The sequence below is a fragment of the Salvelinus fontinalis genome, chromosome 7, assembly GCF_029448725.1.
Source record: "Salvelinus fontinalis isolate EN_2023a chromosome 7, ASM2944872v1, whole genome shotgun sequence".
Lineage (NCBI taxonomy): Eukaryota > Metazoa > Chordata > Actinopteri > Salmoniformes > Salmonidae > Salvelinus > Salvelinus fontinalis.
In genome coordinates this window covers 22,558,407-22,573,818 of record NC_074671.1, presented here as the reverse complement: position 1 = coordinate 22,573,818, position 15,412 = coordinate 22,558,407, and the positions used below count along the sequence as shown (strand labels likewise).

General features: G+C 42.1%; 1 protein-coding gene across 1 annotated transcript in view; it reads right to left on the bottom strand.

The window, feature by feature from the left end:
- The window catches only part of ofcc1 (orofacial cleft 1 candidate 1), a 61,340-nt gene that overhangs the window by 16,638 nt on the left and 29,290 nt on the right, over positions 1 to 15,412 (bottom strand). Inside the window, exon 10 of the mRNA XM_055930391.1 lies at positions 7,241 to 7,400. Within this exon, the coding sequence (XP_055786366.1) occupies positions 7,241 to 7,400 (160 nt within the window). The remainder of the gene's footprint in view (positions 1 to 7,240; positions 7,401 to 15,412) is intronic.

The window sequence follows — 15,412 nt, the reverse complement described above, 5'->3', positions numbered from 1 at the left end:
AGGATCGTCGGCGAATCACGGAGTTGCCCTGGGTGAACGCGGCGATACAAAAAAATGGAGACAGGGCTGCAGCGTTTTGTGAGTAGAGGGGGGGGGGGGTTGCTGAGTGAGTGCTTCTATATATATTTTTTCTTTCTTTAACCATTGTGCGACTGCACCGCTTTCACACATTACTGCCCCCCAAAGTCTGTGACCTTTTCACCAACACAGGCATGTACCCTTTGCAGTCACATCTCATATTGAGCACTCTAATGCAGCGGCGAGTGGAGTGGTTGTGCTCCTGTTCCCTGTGCCTGCCTGGCTGCTGTAGCCCCGGGCCATGGAGGCTCACAGCACTGTCCACTAATAGCCCCCTGTAATTGAAGAAGCCACTCTCGGACCTAATGCGACAGACACACACACACACACACACACAGCCCCCACTCTATGGCAGGGTTGGGTGTGGGATGAGAGGGGTGAAGGGTGATGGGGGAACTGCCCTCAGTGATCCCCATATCTCCCTGCCCCCAACACTACCCCCATCGACTCCAGATGACCCCTCCTGTATTACCGCGGTGACACATCAACTCCTCTCCACTTCCTGTGTTCCTGTTTTGGGTTCCTGTAGGGGGGCTCTCTGGGCCATTGTCCAACTGACAAGCAGTTCCTGGGCTTCTCGTCATGGGCTAACGCTCCCCTGGTTGGGGTGATGGCCTTGTTCCCTTAGCGGTGAAGGCGGTCGTCTCTCGGGGCCCCTATAACGTCTCACTTTACTGTACATAAGTGAAGAGCAGGAATGGGGAAGCCAAATGACAAGGATCAGATAGTGTGGTGAACATCAACAATGTCACGTAGCTGCTTTGGAGTCTTCTGAATCGAGAGGGGTTGCAGCATTGTTTTGAGAAGGATCATGCAGAGGACATTGTTGAGGGGTAAAACAGATTGGCTAAAACCTTTACCAGAGGCTCAGATACCGGATAAAGAGAATAACCATTTCAATGCTCAACTCAAAAGGTTGTTATGGTAATTCCAATGGGTAAGAAGTTACGTCGAGTGAAGCTGAAATCTGATCAAGTGGTAACATGAGGGACCTAGTATAGATTAGGGAGACCACACATCGTCCCCTCTCACATGATTTAGGAAAGAGAAGCACAGTCCAAGTTATCATTAGAGCTCCAATCTGTGCCATCCAAACCTCAACAGGTTTACCCCCCACAAGCATGTTTTGCAAAGCACCTTGGGTGTTCCCCAAATTCGCACAAGGTAACTCATTACGTAGACATACGGAGACAAACGCCGCCGCCACGATGTTGTCGACCGCCGTTCAGTTGCGAAAACATCTCTGGGGCCATCGTTGAGACGACAACTTCCATTAGCACAATGTCACCTGAAACTTCTGGTGAATAACGACGGTGACAATGACTCTAGTGAGGTAGGGCTCTCCTCAGTCACTGTCACAGCCCCCACTCTGACACAACTGTTTGCGTACCTGCTTAAGTATTACCGAAATTAACACCTCCCTTCCAGGTACAGTAATCAAGAGGGTGACGGCAGACAATTAATTAGGTCCATCTGCATCAGTGCTTTTCCATAATTAATGTGCTCATTACCAACTGAGCTCCACTATGAGTTTTCGGTTGCAGTAGACTCCCACAACGGTGTGCTAACCAACTAATGCAGTAGGCAGTTAGCCTGGCTTCTGTTGTAACTTCCCTGGAGAACTAGAACTAGGAAAGGTGCCGATGTAGATGATCTAATCGATCGTAAGCGATGACATCAGCGAGTGGGTGTATCTATCACCCACCATCATAGACACTAGCTAGATGATAAGACTTTAATGAAAACTCATCCTACTGCTTCCTCCGCAAGTGTTCAGATCGAATTCCAACTCAGGTATGAGTGTAGGCCCACTCACCCACTTTGGATCAGCTCAACAGCTGGTGCTTTTATCTGATGCCACCACCTTTAAGTCATATTCAAAGCTTACAGCAATAGAACTGATCGTATACTGTAAGGCCTGGAAGAATAGTGAGGTGTAATATAAAGTTAATTGGTAAGTAAGAAAGTCAAATTAGATTATGCTTTATGATCATGAAAATTACAAGTTTGATAATAATAGGGCCATTTGCACATTTGTTATTGAATGTGGATTCTTCTTTTATTGTTTCAGAGCTGGAGGGAAACATCACATGTACAGTAAAAAGGTAGGAAGGATCGCGTCCCATGTTATGGCAGAGGGCACCCTGAGAGGAAACTGGTTTTAGTCAACGTTGTCATTGGTTATCACTGGTTTTACTCAACGTTGTCATTAACCTCTCTCATTTTCTTGTGTTCAACCATGTACTTAACACACATTCTATCAGAGAGTAAATTAAATATGGCTGCCCTTGAGGCTGTCTTTGTTTAGTTTTATATTCTTGCTAGCATGAACTGTGACTGGGGACTCAAAGATAAATGGTCAGATCAAGTCATTGACCCTTTGTCATCACCTTGCTTGACCCTTAAAACTTTCTATGTCCGTCACACCATCACTATACTGTACCTGTGAATATCAAATTTCCTCTATTTCTTTATCCATTCTTCCCTCCTCTCTTGGTTAATGAAGGCCTCGTGGCCCATTGTTATTAAAATTACGCCCTTCCCTCTCATATTAATTGGGTCCGTAATAAGAAACTCGTTGGATTCATTATTTAATTGCAAGGGCACATTTGGAATACAGTTTCTGAAATGTATTTTTAATGAAAAACACTACATCCTGACCTAATCATATCAACCTTATTCTATCTAATTAAGGATGCAAAAAATCATTAGAGTTGCAAAATATTAGTTTCAGCTCTGTCGGGCTGCTCCCCTCTCTCCTTCATGAATATATTTTTTTCCTGTCTCTGATAAATAGTTAACGAGGGAAAAATGACAAAAATTTGCATGTAGGCAAATTAGTTTAATAGGGATATGTCTTTGCTGAGTTAGGAAAGTGACCCTTTTTTGCACAGGAGAAATTGCTCCAATAATGATGAAATAATGGCACGGCCAATCTTATTTCTGTGAAAAATCGCCGGCCTGAATAATGTAAAAATCATAAAATGCAATAACCCTATATTTTAATCACGCTGGCAAATGTGTTTAATGCGTTAGCATTTTATCAGTTTAATAAAGCCAAATTAGGGACAATATTAAGTATGCTGTAATTGTTGCAGTGCAGCGAGGAAATCTACGTAACGTAGGGAAGACTTAGTAGGACAACTGTGAGAAGCCATCAGGCTACATTAAGCATTTTCTTAATCATAAACTTTGGGCCCTAATTTCTCTCAAAGTCGCCAGAAAAATGGAGGCCCAATTTCTATCCAATAAACAAGCCAAACTAATTAGTATTACTTTACCAACTGTATTAACTGAGACTGTATCTCATGTAATGTTCAGGGAGGTGCATGAGGACGGTTCAAGGCGGGGGGTATAGTCTCACCTCCACATTAGCTCCATCTCATGCTGAAGACACTGATTGATGAACTACACTACATGACCAAAAGTATGTGGACACCTGCTAGTCGAACATCTCATTCCAAAATCATGGGCATTAATATGGAGTTGGTCCTTCCTTTGCTGATATAGCAGCCTCCACTCTTCTGGGAAGGCTTTCCACTAGATGGTGAAACATTGCTGCGGGGACTTGCTGCCATTCAGCCACAAGAGCATTAGTGAGGTCGGACACTGATGTTGGGCGGTTAGACCTTGCTCGCAGTCGGCGTTTCAATTCATCCCAAAGGTGTTCGATAGGGTTGAGGTCAGGGCTCTGTGCAGGCCAATCAAGTTCTTCCACACCGATCGACAAACCATTTCTATATGGACATCACTTTGTGCACGGGGGACATTGTAATGCTGAAACAGGAACGGGCCTTCCCCAAACTGTTGCCACAAAGTTGGAAGCACAGAATTGTCTAGAATGTCACTGTATGCTGTAGCGTTAAGATTTCCCTTCACTGGAACTAAGGGGCCTAGCCCAAACCATAAAAAACAGTCCCAGACCATTATTCCTAGCATTCTCCTGTCATCTGCCAAACCCAGATTCGTCCGAAGGACTGCCAGATGGTGAAGCGTGATTCATCACTCCAGAGAACGAGTTTCCACTGCTCCAGAGTTCAATGGCGGCGAGCTTTACACCACTCCAGCTGATGCGTGGCATTGTGCATGGTGATCTTAGGCTTGTGTGCGGCTGCTCAAGCCATGGAAACCCATTTCATGAAGCTCCCGACTAACAGTTCTTGTGCTGACATTGCTTCCAGAGGAAGTTTGGAACTCCCTAGTGAGTGTTGCAACCGAGGACCAACGATTTTTACACACTTCAACACTCGGCGGTCCCGTTCTGTGAGCTTGTGTGGCCCACCACTCTGCAGCTGAGCCGTTGTTGCTCCTAGACATTTCCACTTCACAATAACAGCACTTACAGTTGACCGGGGAAGCTCCAGCAGGGCAGAAATGTGATGAACTGACTTGTTGGAAAGGTGGCATCCTAAGATGGTGCCACATTGAAAGTCCCTGAGCTCTTCAGTAAGGCCATTCTACTGCCAATGTTTGTCTATGGAGATTGCATGGCTGTGTGCTCGATTTTATACACCTATCAGCAACGGGTGTGGCTGAAATAGCCAAATCCACTAGTTTGAAGGGTGTCCACATACTTTTGTATATATAGTGTATATTGAACTATATTGACTTGTATGGAAAGACTGGCTTTGAATGAATAGGCTTAACCCACAAAAGTTGTTGTGAGGCAATTGGTCTATAGGAAGATCTCACACCTAAACAGACCACAAGAACGAATTGCAAAAATCCCTGAAGCTGGAGACTCATATCTCCCTCACCAACTTTAAGCATCAGCTGTCAGAGCATTGCACCTGTACATAGCCCATCTGTAAATAGCCCATCCAACTACCTCATCCCCATATTGTTGTTTTTTTTGTTGCTCCTTTGCACCCCAGTATCTCTACTTGCACATTCACTCTATCACTCCAGTGTTTAATTGTTCAATTGTAATTACTTCGCCACTATGGCCTATTTATTGCCTTACCTCCCTAATCTTACCTCATTTGCACATACTATTTATAGATGTTTCTATTGTGTTATTGACTGTACGTTTGTTTATTCCATGTGTAACTCTGTGTTGTTTGTGTCGCACTGCTTTGCTTTATCTTGGCCAGGTCGCAGTTGTAAATGAGAACTTTTTCTCAACTGGCCTACCTGGTTAAATAAAGGTGAAATTAAAAAAATAAAAATAAAAAGAGACTCTTGTTGACTTGGTATGGCACAGATACTTAGACTCTTAGAAAAAAAGGGTTATTTGGCTGACCCCATAGGAGAACCCTTTGAAGAACCCTTATTGGTTCCAGGTAGATTCCTTTTGGTTCCAAGTGTTTCCACAGAGGGTTCTACATGGAACCCAAAATGGTTCTACCTGGAACCAAAACAGGTTTTACCTGGAACCAAAAAGGGTTCTATGGGGACAGCTGGATAACAATTTTGGAACCCTTTTTTCCAAGAGTGTAGTAAATTTGGTATGGCACAGATCCTTAGTTAACTTGGTATGGCACAGATCCTTAGTTAAATTGGTATGGCACAGATCCTTAGTTAACTTGGTATGGCACAGATCCTTAGTTAACTTGGTATGGCACAGATCCTTAGTTAACTTGGTATGGCACAGATCCTTAGTTAACTTGGTATGGCACAGATCCTTAGTTAACTTGGTATGGCACAGATCCTTAATTAACTTGGTATGGCACAGATCCTTAATTAACTTGGTATGGCACAGATCCTTAATTAACTTGGTATGGCACAGATCCTTAATTAACTTGGTATGGCACAGATCCTTAGTTAACTTGGTATGTCTAAAAGTGAAACGGGCACATTGCTAGACTGGGACTGTAAAATATATTTATTTGTATTTTAATTGATTTGTGGTAAAATCAACATACATAGTTAGCTTCAGCATAGTCTATATTGAAATGGAGTGCTACCACAAAACAGCTGAACAAAATCTTTGCATTTACGATGAGGTGGCAATTAGCTTTCACTTACACTCGCCTCGGTTGACAGGTATTATAATATCTCATCAGAAAGTCACTAAATAGTTTGGGAGGCTATACAGGGAGGCTGCAGTACAGTACACGCTGTAGCCATTTGGGAGTGTATGAACTTGAGAGAGAGAGCAGGAAAGTTAATAAGAGATGTATGCCACTAACAAATTGTACAGAATAAATTAAATGGGGTTGGATCGCTATGTTCTATTTTCTTATCTGCAGAAGTCACATTTTCAATCACTATGCATAGATTCCCCACCGCCGTGGTTACATGCTAATACAGTGTCATCGCTGTGTCATCCTCACCGACCCATAGTGCCTGTCAGAAGATGACAGCTTCCCTCAGATGAGAATCATTTCATGGGGACGTTGGAATTTCCTGCACCCACAACCTTCTGACATCGACTTGTCCATGCTAAGTTCACATTAACCAAATGCCTGTTGCAGTGTGTGTGTGTGTGTGTGTGTGTGTGTGCATGCATGTGTGTGTGTTGATTGAGTAGTCTTTCTTTAATGAAATATCTTTGGAAATTGGTTTCCACAGACTAATCAGGCAGCCCGCTAGCTGAGTTTCTGTTTTGGTAATTATCTTGTACTAATTAGAATGAAGCTAAAGACCTTTGAGATGAATTCCTTGGCTTTCTGAAATGTAACTAAAGAAAATGTAATGATAGAAAATAAGCTTATTCTATGTATCTTCTTAAAACTTAATATCTTTGTTAATAAAGTGTCCAAATTAAAGCTAGTAATGGACAATAAGTGGAGTCTATCTTGACCACTCTTCTAAGTCCCTCGCTAACCAATCAGCTCTCCCACAGAATATATCCCCTTGGTCCTAGACCCTAGCGGGCATGACCCGCGGTTACAGACAACCAACCACAATTTCTCTGCCTGTTAGATGGAGCAATCTAATGGATTAGTATCAACAGGGCCTTTCTGCTCATCCTCTCAGTAAGAAAACAACCATTAATCCAATTAAACACTTACGACTTGAGGACAGCAGAGAGCATGGCTACAGTAGAGTGGTCATAAGAAAGGCCTTCTCACACCACTAAGTTGAGCTGGCCTGGTTAGGCATCCCCCATAGTTAATGGAACCGTGCTGAAAAGGAAAATGTGGAAACAAAATATCCGAGCCAGCCCAGTTTGGTTGGGGTCAGGGTTTAGGGATGTTAAGCGGGCTAGTTGGCTCACCTTGCGTCTTTCTCCGTTGAAGCCCCTCCACTGCTCGGCCTTCTGGATGATGTAGTCTAGTTCCTGGTTGGACACCTCCAGGTCCCGGGGGACAAAGAAGGATCCCTCGGTCACGCTGAGACGCTGGAAGATGTCCAGCATGCGCCCCTCGTTGTGGAGTCTGGGGGGAGGGCGTGAGGGTGGAGGGAGGGAAAGTGGAGGAGACGAGCCAAGAACCATCATTGTCTGCCACTCTGCCTTCGTAAAAGGCCACCAAGGGTCATTTGTGAAAACAAGGAACAATATTGCCCTACTCAGCCCAACGGTGTCAAAGTTCATGACTGTACTCATGGTTTCGTCGGCTAGTCGGATGCCAAACCAACGTCACATCCTAATTATATTCACGTTAATGTCACGTCGGCTAACGTTCCACAAACCGGTTCCCTGACCTTTGGGACACATTTCATCTGACGAGCCTCGGCGGCATTGAATGAAGCTTATCGTTTCGATGTTGTCTGGTGCTTACAACTAAAACCCAAATCATGGTGTCCAGTGTACCAGAAAGCATCCCCAACGTTATATTAATTGCATTAAGCATCTCATTCCAGACTCAGTATGCCGTTTCAAATGGAGTATCTCAATTGATCCACTAATAAAACAGAACGCAGAACACAGAGGACAAGAATGCAGGCAAATTGGCCTTGGTGAGTGGGAGGGAGGCTACTTGTTAGTTAAAAGGAGCTGGGCTGGCAGTAAGTGGGCGGTATGGAAAAATCTCCAGAGGACTCCAGAGGACTCCACAAGGCGCTTCAAAGATAGCCGCCAGGGGATTGGCTGCTATTGGCTGCTGATTGAGTGGCCGTCTGATGAGGTGGGTCTGAGTCATGCGGCCATGCCAGAACACATATTGATCGGAGTCTCGAGGTGACTGAGCATCAGCCGGCTAGCTTTCTCCACAAGCAACACAGACAACAGCCCACAAAGACACCAGCGCTACACAAACAAACAAATGCCTTGGCCAATCATCAAACGCGCGCAACCTTTTCCCCTACCAAAGAGATTCTCCGCAGTCAAGGGGTAATCAGTTAAAACTAACATCAAGGAGAGCCAGCTGTATACAAGGATACTGGATAGATAGAGCTTTGAACCCAGCATCACTCCCATCCAGGGCTCTTGGGAGAGTTTCCAACTCTTCTGTAGTACTCTGACTTCAGACATAAGAATAGCTTGCATTCATCATCAGATGTGCTCTTTTCATTCATTTATGCGCCTCTCTCTTAGTGGGATTCACCATCTTTCATTGCGGAAATGCCTTGGATATGCACAATATGTTTGGCAGAACTGCTGTTCAACAGTTCTAAACTATGGTACCAGTGAGCATTTATTTTAGTGGACAACTGTTTGGAGCTGTTACATAGACAATAATAATTTGCCTATTTTTTATCATGTGAAATCATTAAGATATAAAGTGTGAACAAAGATACAGTTGAAGTCGGAAGTTTACATACACCTTAGCCAAATACATTTAAACTTTTTCACAATTTCTGACATTTAATCCAAGTAAAAATTCCCTGTCTTAGGTCAGTTAGGACCACCACTTTATTTTAAGAATATGAAATGTCAGAATAATAGGAAAGAGAATGATTTATTTCAGCTTTTATTTCCTTCATCCCATTCCCAGTGGGTCATACTTTTACATACACTCAATTAGTATTTGGTAGCATTGCCTTTAAATTGTTTAACTTGGGTCAAATGTTTCAGGTAGCCTTCCACAAGCCCCCACAATAAGTTGGGTGAATTTTGGCCCATTCCTCCTGACAGAGCTGGTGTAACTGAGTCAGGTTTCTAGGCCTTCTTGCTCCCACACGCCTTTTCACTTCTGCCCACAAAATTTATATTGGATTGAGGTCAGGGCTTTGTGATGGCCACTTCAATACCTTGACTTGGTTATCCTTAAGCCATTTTTCCCAAACTTTGGAAGTATGCTTGGGGTCATTGTCCATTTGGAAGACCCATTTGCGACCAAGGTTAAACTTCCTGACTGATGTCTTGAGATGTTTCTTCAATAAATCCATATAATTTTCCTACCCCATGATGCCATCTATTTTGTGAAGTGCACCAGTCCCTCCTGCAGCAAAGCACCCCCACAACATGATGCTGCCACCCCTGTGCTTCACGGTCGGGATGGTGTTCTTCGGCTTGCAAGCATCCCCCCTTTTCCTCCAAACATAACGATGGTCATTATGGCCAAACGGTTCTATTTTTGTTTCATCAGACTATAGGACGTTTCTCCCAAAAGTACGATCTTTGTCCTCATGTGCAGTTGCAAACTGTACTCTAGCTTTTTATGACGGTTTTGGAGCAGTGGCTTCTTCCTTGCTGAGCGGCCTTTCAGGTTATGTCGATATAGGATGCGTTTTTCTGTGGATATAGATACTTGTGTACCTGTTTCCTCCAGCATCTTCACAAGGTCCTTTGCTGTTGTTCTGGGATTGATTTGCACTTCTTGAACCAAAGTACGTTCATCTCTAGGAGACAGAACGCATCTCCTTCCTTACCTGTATGACGGCTGCGTGGTCCCATGGTGTTTATACTTGCGTACTATTGTTTGTACAGATGAACGTGGTACCTTCAGGCGTTTGGAAATTGCTCCCAAGGATGAACCAGACTTGTGGAGGTTTACAATTTTTTTGCTGAGGTCTTGGCTTATTTCTTTTGATTTTCCCATGATGTCAAACAAAGAGGCACTGAGTTTGAAGGAAGGCCTTGAAATACATCCACAGGTACACCTCCAATTGACTCAAATGATGTCAATTAGCCTATCAAAAGCTTCTAAAGCCATGACATAATTTTCTGGAATTTTCCAAGCTGTTTAAAGGCAGTCAAATCAAATCAAATCAATGTTTATTTGTCACGTGCGCCGAATACAACCTTACAGTGAAATGCTTACTTACAGGCTCTAAAAAGGTGTGTGTGTGTGTGTGTGTAGGTAAGTAAAGAAATAAAACAATAGTAAAAATACATTTTAAAATAAGAGTAGCAAGGCTATATACAGACACCGGTTAGTCAGGCTTATTGAGGTAGTATGTACATGTAGGTATGGTTAAAGTGACTATGCATATACGATGAACAGAGAGTAGCAGTAGCGTAAAAGGATAGGTTGGCGAGAGGTGGGACACAATGCAGATAGCCCAGTTAGCCAATGTGCGGGAGCACTGGTTGGTCGGGCCAATTGTGGTAGTATGTACATGGATGTATGGTTAAAATGACTATGTATATAAGATAAACAGAGAGTAGCAGCAGCGTAAAAGAGAGGTTGGGGTGGGGGACACACAATGTAAATAGTTCGGGTAACCATTGGTTACCTGTTCAGAAGTCTTATGGCTTAGGGGTAAAAACTGTTGAGAAGCCTTTTTGTCCTAGACTTGGCACTCCGGTACCGCTTGCCATGCGGTAGTAGAGAGAACAGTCTATGACTGGGGTTGCTGGGGTCTTTGACAATTTTTTAGGGCCTTCCTCTGACACCGTCTGGTGTAGAGGTCCTGGATGACAGGCAGCTTAGCCCCAGTGATGTATTGGGCCGTACGCACTACCCTCTGAAGTGCCTTGCGGTCGGAGGCCGAGCAATTGCCGTACCAGGCAGTGATGTAACCGGTCAGGATGCTCTCGATGTAGAACCTGTAGAACCTTTTGAGGATCTCAGGACCCAGTCAACGTAGTGTATGTAAACTTCTGACCCACTGGAATTATGATACAGTGAATTATAAGTGAAATAATCTGTCTGTAAATAATTGTTGTAAAAATTACTTGTGTCATGCACAAAGTAGATGTCCTAACCGACTTGCCAAAACTATAGTTTGTTAACAATAAATTTGTGGAGTGGTTCAAAAACGAGTTTTAATGACTCCAACCTAAGTGTATGTAAACTTCCGACTTCAACTGTACATTCAAATATAATTCATGAGATTAATCAAAATCTATGTTTAAACCCTTTCTCATGTTTGGAGTCTTCACAGATTTGGCAAAAATCGTGTGACAAAACACTACATTTCTTTCCTTACATTTATGATACTGCTATTTGTCGTTATATCATATACTAAGCATTTAACAAATTAATTACACATTGAACTTGATCCTGTAAAATTCCTGGATATTGCTGTCGGACTCTTTTTTTGTATGTTCGATCTCGGAAGTGCACTGTAACCTCGTAACATTTTGTATCCCCCTATGTTACGGTGTGAAAACAGTTTTGATGGGCACACATATCCAAAATAATCTATAATAATGCCCGGGGGAAGCAGAGTATGATAGCTAAAGAGATGGAGAAAAGTATTTTGATTGATTGCAAATATGGGAGTAGAAAAGAGAACACACAGAAATAAGGCTGTTGTATAAAACACCTCTCTCCGGATTACATCTTCAAACTAAGGGCAACCACGGCATCCGGTGACAGAGAGGGACAAGAGTTCATCCATGTATATGGGTAAGAGTGTCTAGATATCTACATTTTCAGATATTATACGCTTCAAATTTTGACAGAAAGTTGCTTCCATTGCAAGTTAAAGCGTACTGTTAGCTAGCTAGCTAATTTTAGCTGACTGGCTCACTAGCTAACATTACATATATGATCTGTGTAGTAATATTATTCATATCTCAGAAAGCTATTTGCATTGCTAATTATAGCTTAATGTTAGCTAGCTTGCTAGCATTGAACCCAATTGGTTAGCTTTATCTACCTGCAGATTCATGCATGGTAGTAACGTTATAAATTGGGATTATGGTTCATTGTTTAGCTAGCTAGCTACATTAAAAAAAGACATCACTATTCAAGTAACAATTTCACTGTACCGTTTACACCTTCTGTATCCTGTGCATGTGACAAATAAACTTCGATTTTATTTGATATAGTGTGTGTTTACCAGAGACTGTAATGTGAAGAACAACATGACCTGCACCAGTCAAATTAGGATACAAAGTCAGGCTAAAGAAACTATCTATTTACCGGAGAAATCTAAAATTCTCCGGTAAAACGCCCTGCTTTTATTTCGTCACACTCTCAGCTATTTTCTGTAATTAGCTCGCCATTAACTTTTAAATAATGATCTTGTTGTGCGTTTTTTTCATCTAATAATTAATAAAAATGAGCTAATGTTAAGTAATTGTCAGCTATGATATGGTAATTATTTAAACTGGCTAGCTAGCTAACAAGCTAGAAACGAATCAAAACAATGTTTAGAAAGTTGCTTTTAGTTGCCTGGTTTGCTAGATTGACGTATACTTAATTAATTTTTTTAAACGGATGGGTTTATTGATGTTAAAATACACCAGTTATGCTATTTTAGACCACCAGGCTGCTGATGTCATGCAGCCTGTCGTTTTTGTGTTCTTTTTCATAACGACAAGTTTGATGTAGGACGACAATAGAATGTTCATGATGTGACTGCGACAACTGTCTACAGACATAGCTGTAGTATAAACCAGCTTTTAGTCTTTAAATCTTTGAATGTTTTAGTACACTACTATACTCACTCTGTTTAGCACATGGCCTCACATGTGAATCCTAAAAGAGATGGGTGGAGCTAAGGCTTAAGTGAATGTGAGTGATGCTGAATGGGTGTAGACAAAGAAGAGCTCTCCAGTAGGTGCACCAAACCTTTCAAGGGACATTTTCTCAAAAGTGGGGTTACAAGTTTATCAACTTTCAAAGCAAAGTTACTTTCCCATTGTTCCTCAACTGTAGTGTATGATATACCATTTTCTAGCTCTACTTTTATCCCATGTAAAAAAAGATCTAATTTTGCAACATAAGACCGAATCGAGCCAGTCGGTCACAAATGGTTGTTGGACAGATTTATTCTAGCAACCTAATTAACCATTGGTAATATTTTTTAATGATGCCATATAGCCAAAAAACAACAGTTTCTATTGCTAGACTAGAGCTATTCCCCTAGTCATTGTTTGCACATCTAATTAGCTGGGATGAAGCAAGGATGTAAATAGTAGACATTATTTATCCTTTAAATATATCCTTCCAATGTTTACAGCAGGTCTTTAGCTACCTAGTCTTGAATAGCTGTCAAATACTTGCTTCCTCTGTCCTTGGGAGAATCTCAATTGCATTTCCTTGATTCATTGCATCTTCTCTCCTTGTTGCCTTCCCAAAACCCACTGGATGAGAATGTCAGAGGTCTTTCCCTCTCACCTTCTTATCCAATGGGTTTTGAGAAGGAGGCGAGGAGAGAGGACGTGAGCGATCATGGAAATGTAATTGAGATTCTCCCCTTGTTTCCCCCATTCTTCACCTCCCTCTCAAAGCACATTGGGGGAGAGGAGTGAAGGTTCCTCCCCTCAGGCTACAATGCACTCTCAAGGAGAGGCAAGCAGTGGAGGAAACAAGGACAGAGGAAGCAAGAATTTGACAGCTAGTTCACACGCGCACACACACACACACACACACACACACACACACACACACACACACACACACACACACACACACACACACACACACACACACACACACACACACACACACACACACACACACACACACACACACACACACACACACACACACACAATGCTTGAAGAGTTTACTGATTTAATGATTTCATTATTGGTTATTATTATTGTCAGTGATTTTGTTGACAGAATCCATTGTATTATGTTATTGTATTATATCAACTATTAAAACATATAGAAATGCTGTTGTTTGTCTTTTTCATTCTTCAGGGATGTTTAGCAAGCCTAAAAATGATAGAGAAGTTGACTAAAGCACAAAAGAAACTGCCAACTAGGCATGACAAAGAAACATGCGGAGTCCATGTTTCTTGCGACATTTTGAATGACATGTAGACGTTTTGTTGTTGCTACTGTAGGTGGTGTTATGGTCTCATTGTGCCTAGCTAGACTTTAATTCTGCTAGAAAATTATATTTAAATGTATATCAAACCATTTAGAAATGTTGACCGTGATGTCACACATTGGCCCATTTATTTATCGAAAGACCCTTATCTGTTAAATGGTAGCTGCTAATTAATATTAATCAATAGTGTCAATTATATACACTGAACAAAAATATAAACGCAACATGCAACAATTTTAAAGATTTTACTGAGTTGCAGTTCATATAAGGAAATCAGTTAATTTAAATAAATTCATTAGGTCCTAATCTTTGGATTTCACATGACTGGGAATACAGATATGCAAACATTATTATAGTTTTTTTTTAGTTGAACCTTTATTTAACTAGGCAAGTCAGTTAAGAACAAATTCTTATTTATAATGACGGCCTACCCGGCCAAACCCTCCCCTTACCCGGACGACGCTGGGCCAATTGTGTGCCGCCCTATGGGACTCCCGATCACGGCCGGTTGTGATACAGCCCAGGATCGAACCAAGGTCTGTAGTGAGGCCTCTAGGACTGAGATGCAGTGTCTTAGACCGCTGCATCACTTGGGAGTCTATGGGTGTCTGGTGTCTGGTGAGTATGCAGGCCATGGAAGAACTGGAACATTTTCAGCTTCCAGGAATTGCGTACAGATCCTTGTGACATTGGACCATTCTCTAAAAGTACGTTGGAGGCAGCTTATGGTAGAGAAATGTACATTACATTCTCTGGCAACAGCTCTGGTGGACATTCCTGTAGTCAGCATGTCAATTGCACGCACCTTCTAAGCTTGAGACATCTGTGGCTTTGTGTTGTGTTTCAAAACTGCACATTTTAGAGTGGCCTTTTATTGTCCCCAGCACACCGTCAGGGATGTAAACAAATTTGATCACAAAATTTGAGCGCAATATGCTTTTTGTGCGTCTGGAACATTTCTGGGATCTTTTATTTCAGCTCATGAAACATGGGACCAACACTTTACATATTGCTTTTATATTTTTGTTCAGAATATTTAATAAAAGATTGTACAGATATCAAATCATTGAATTCTATAATATCTGTATTCCACATAGATAGTCACAACATTCAACACAATATATCTCACTTCTAACCATTTTAGCCTTCAAACTAGGTCTATGGTGCATAGTGTGACAGAGAGGAGGTCCAGGGAGGGTTCAGCCCATTCTGTGTGTGTGTGTGTGTGTGTGTGTGTGTGTGTGTTTTTACTATCCTTCTGGGGCCCAGAAGTCCTCACAAGGATAGTGAAACAAACGTGTGTGTGTGTGTGTGGCTGTCTCATCCCC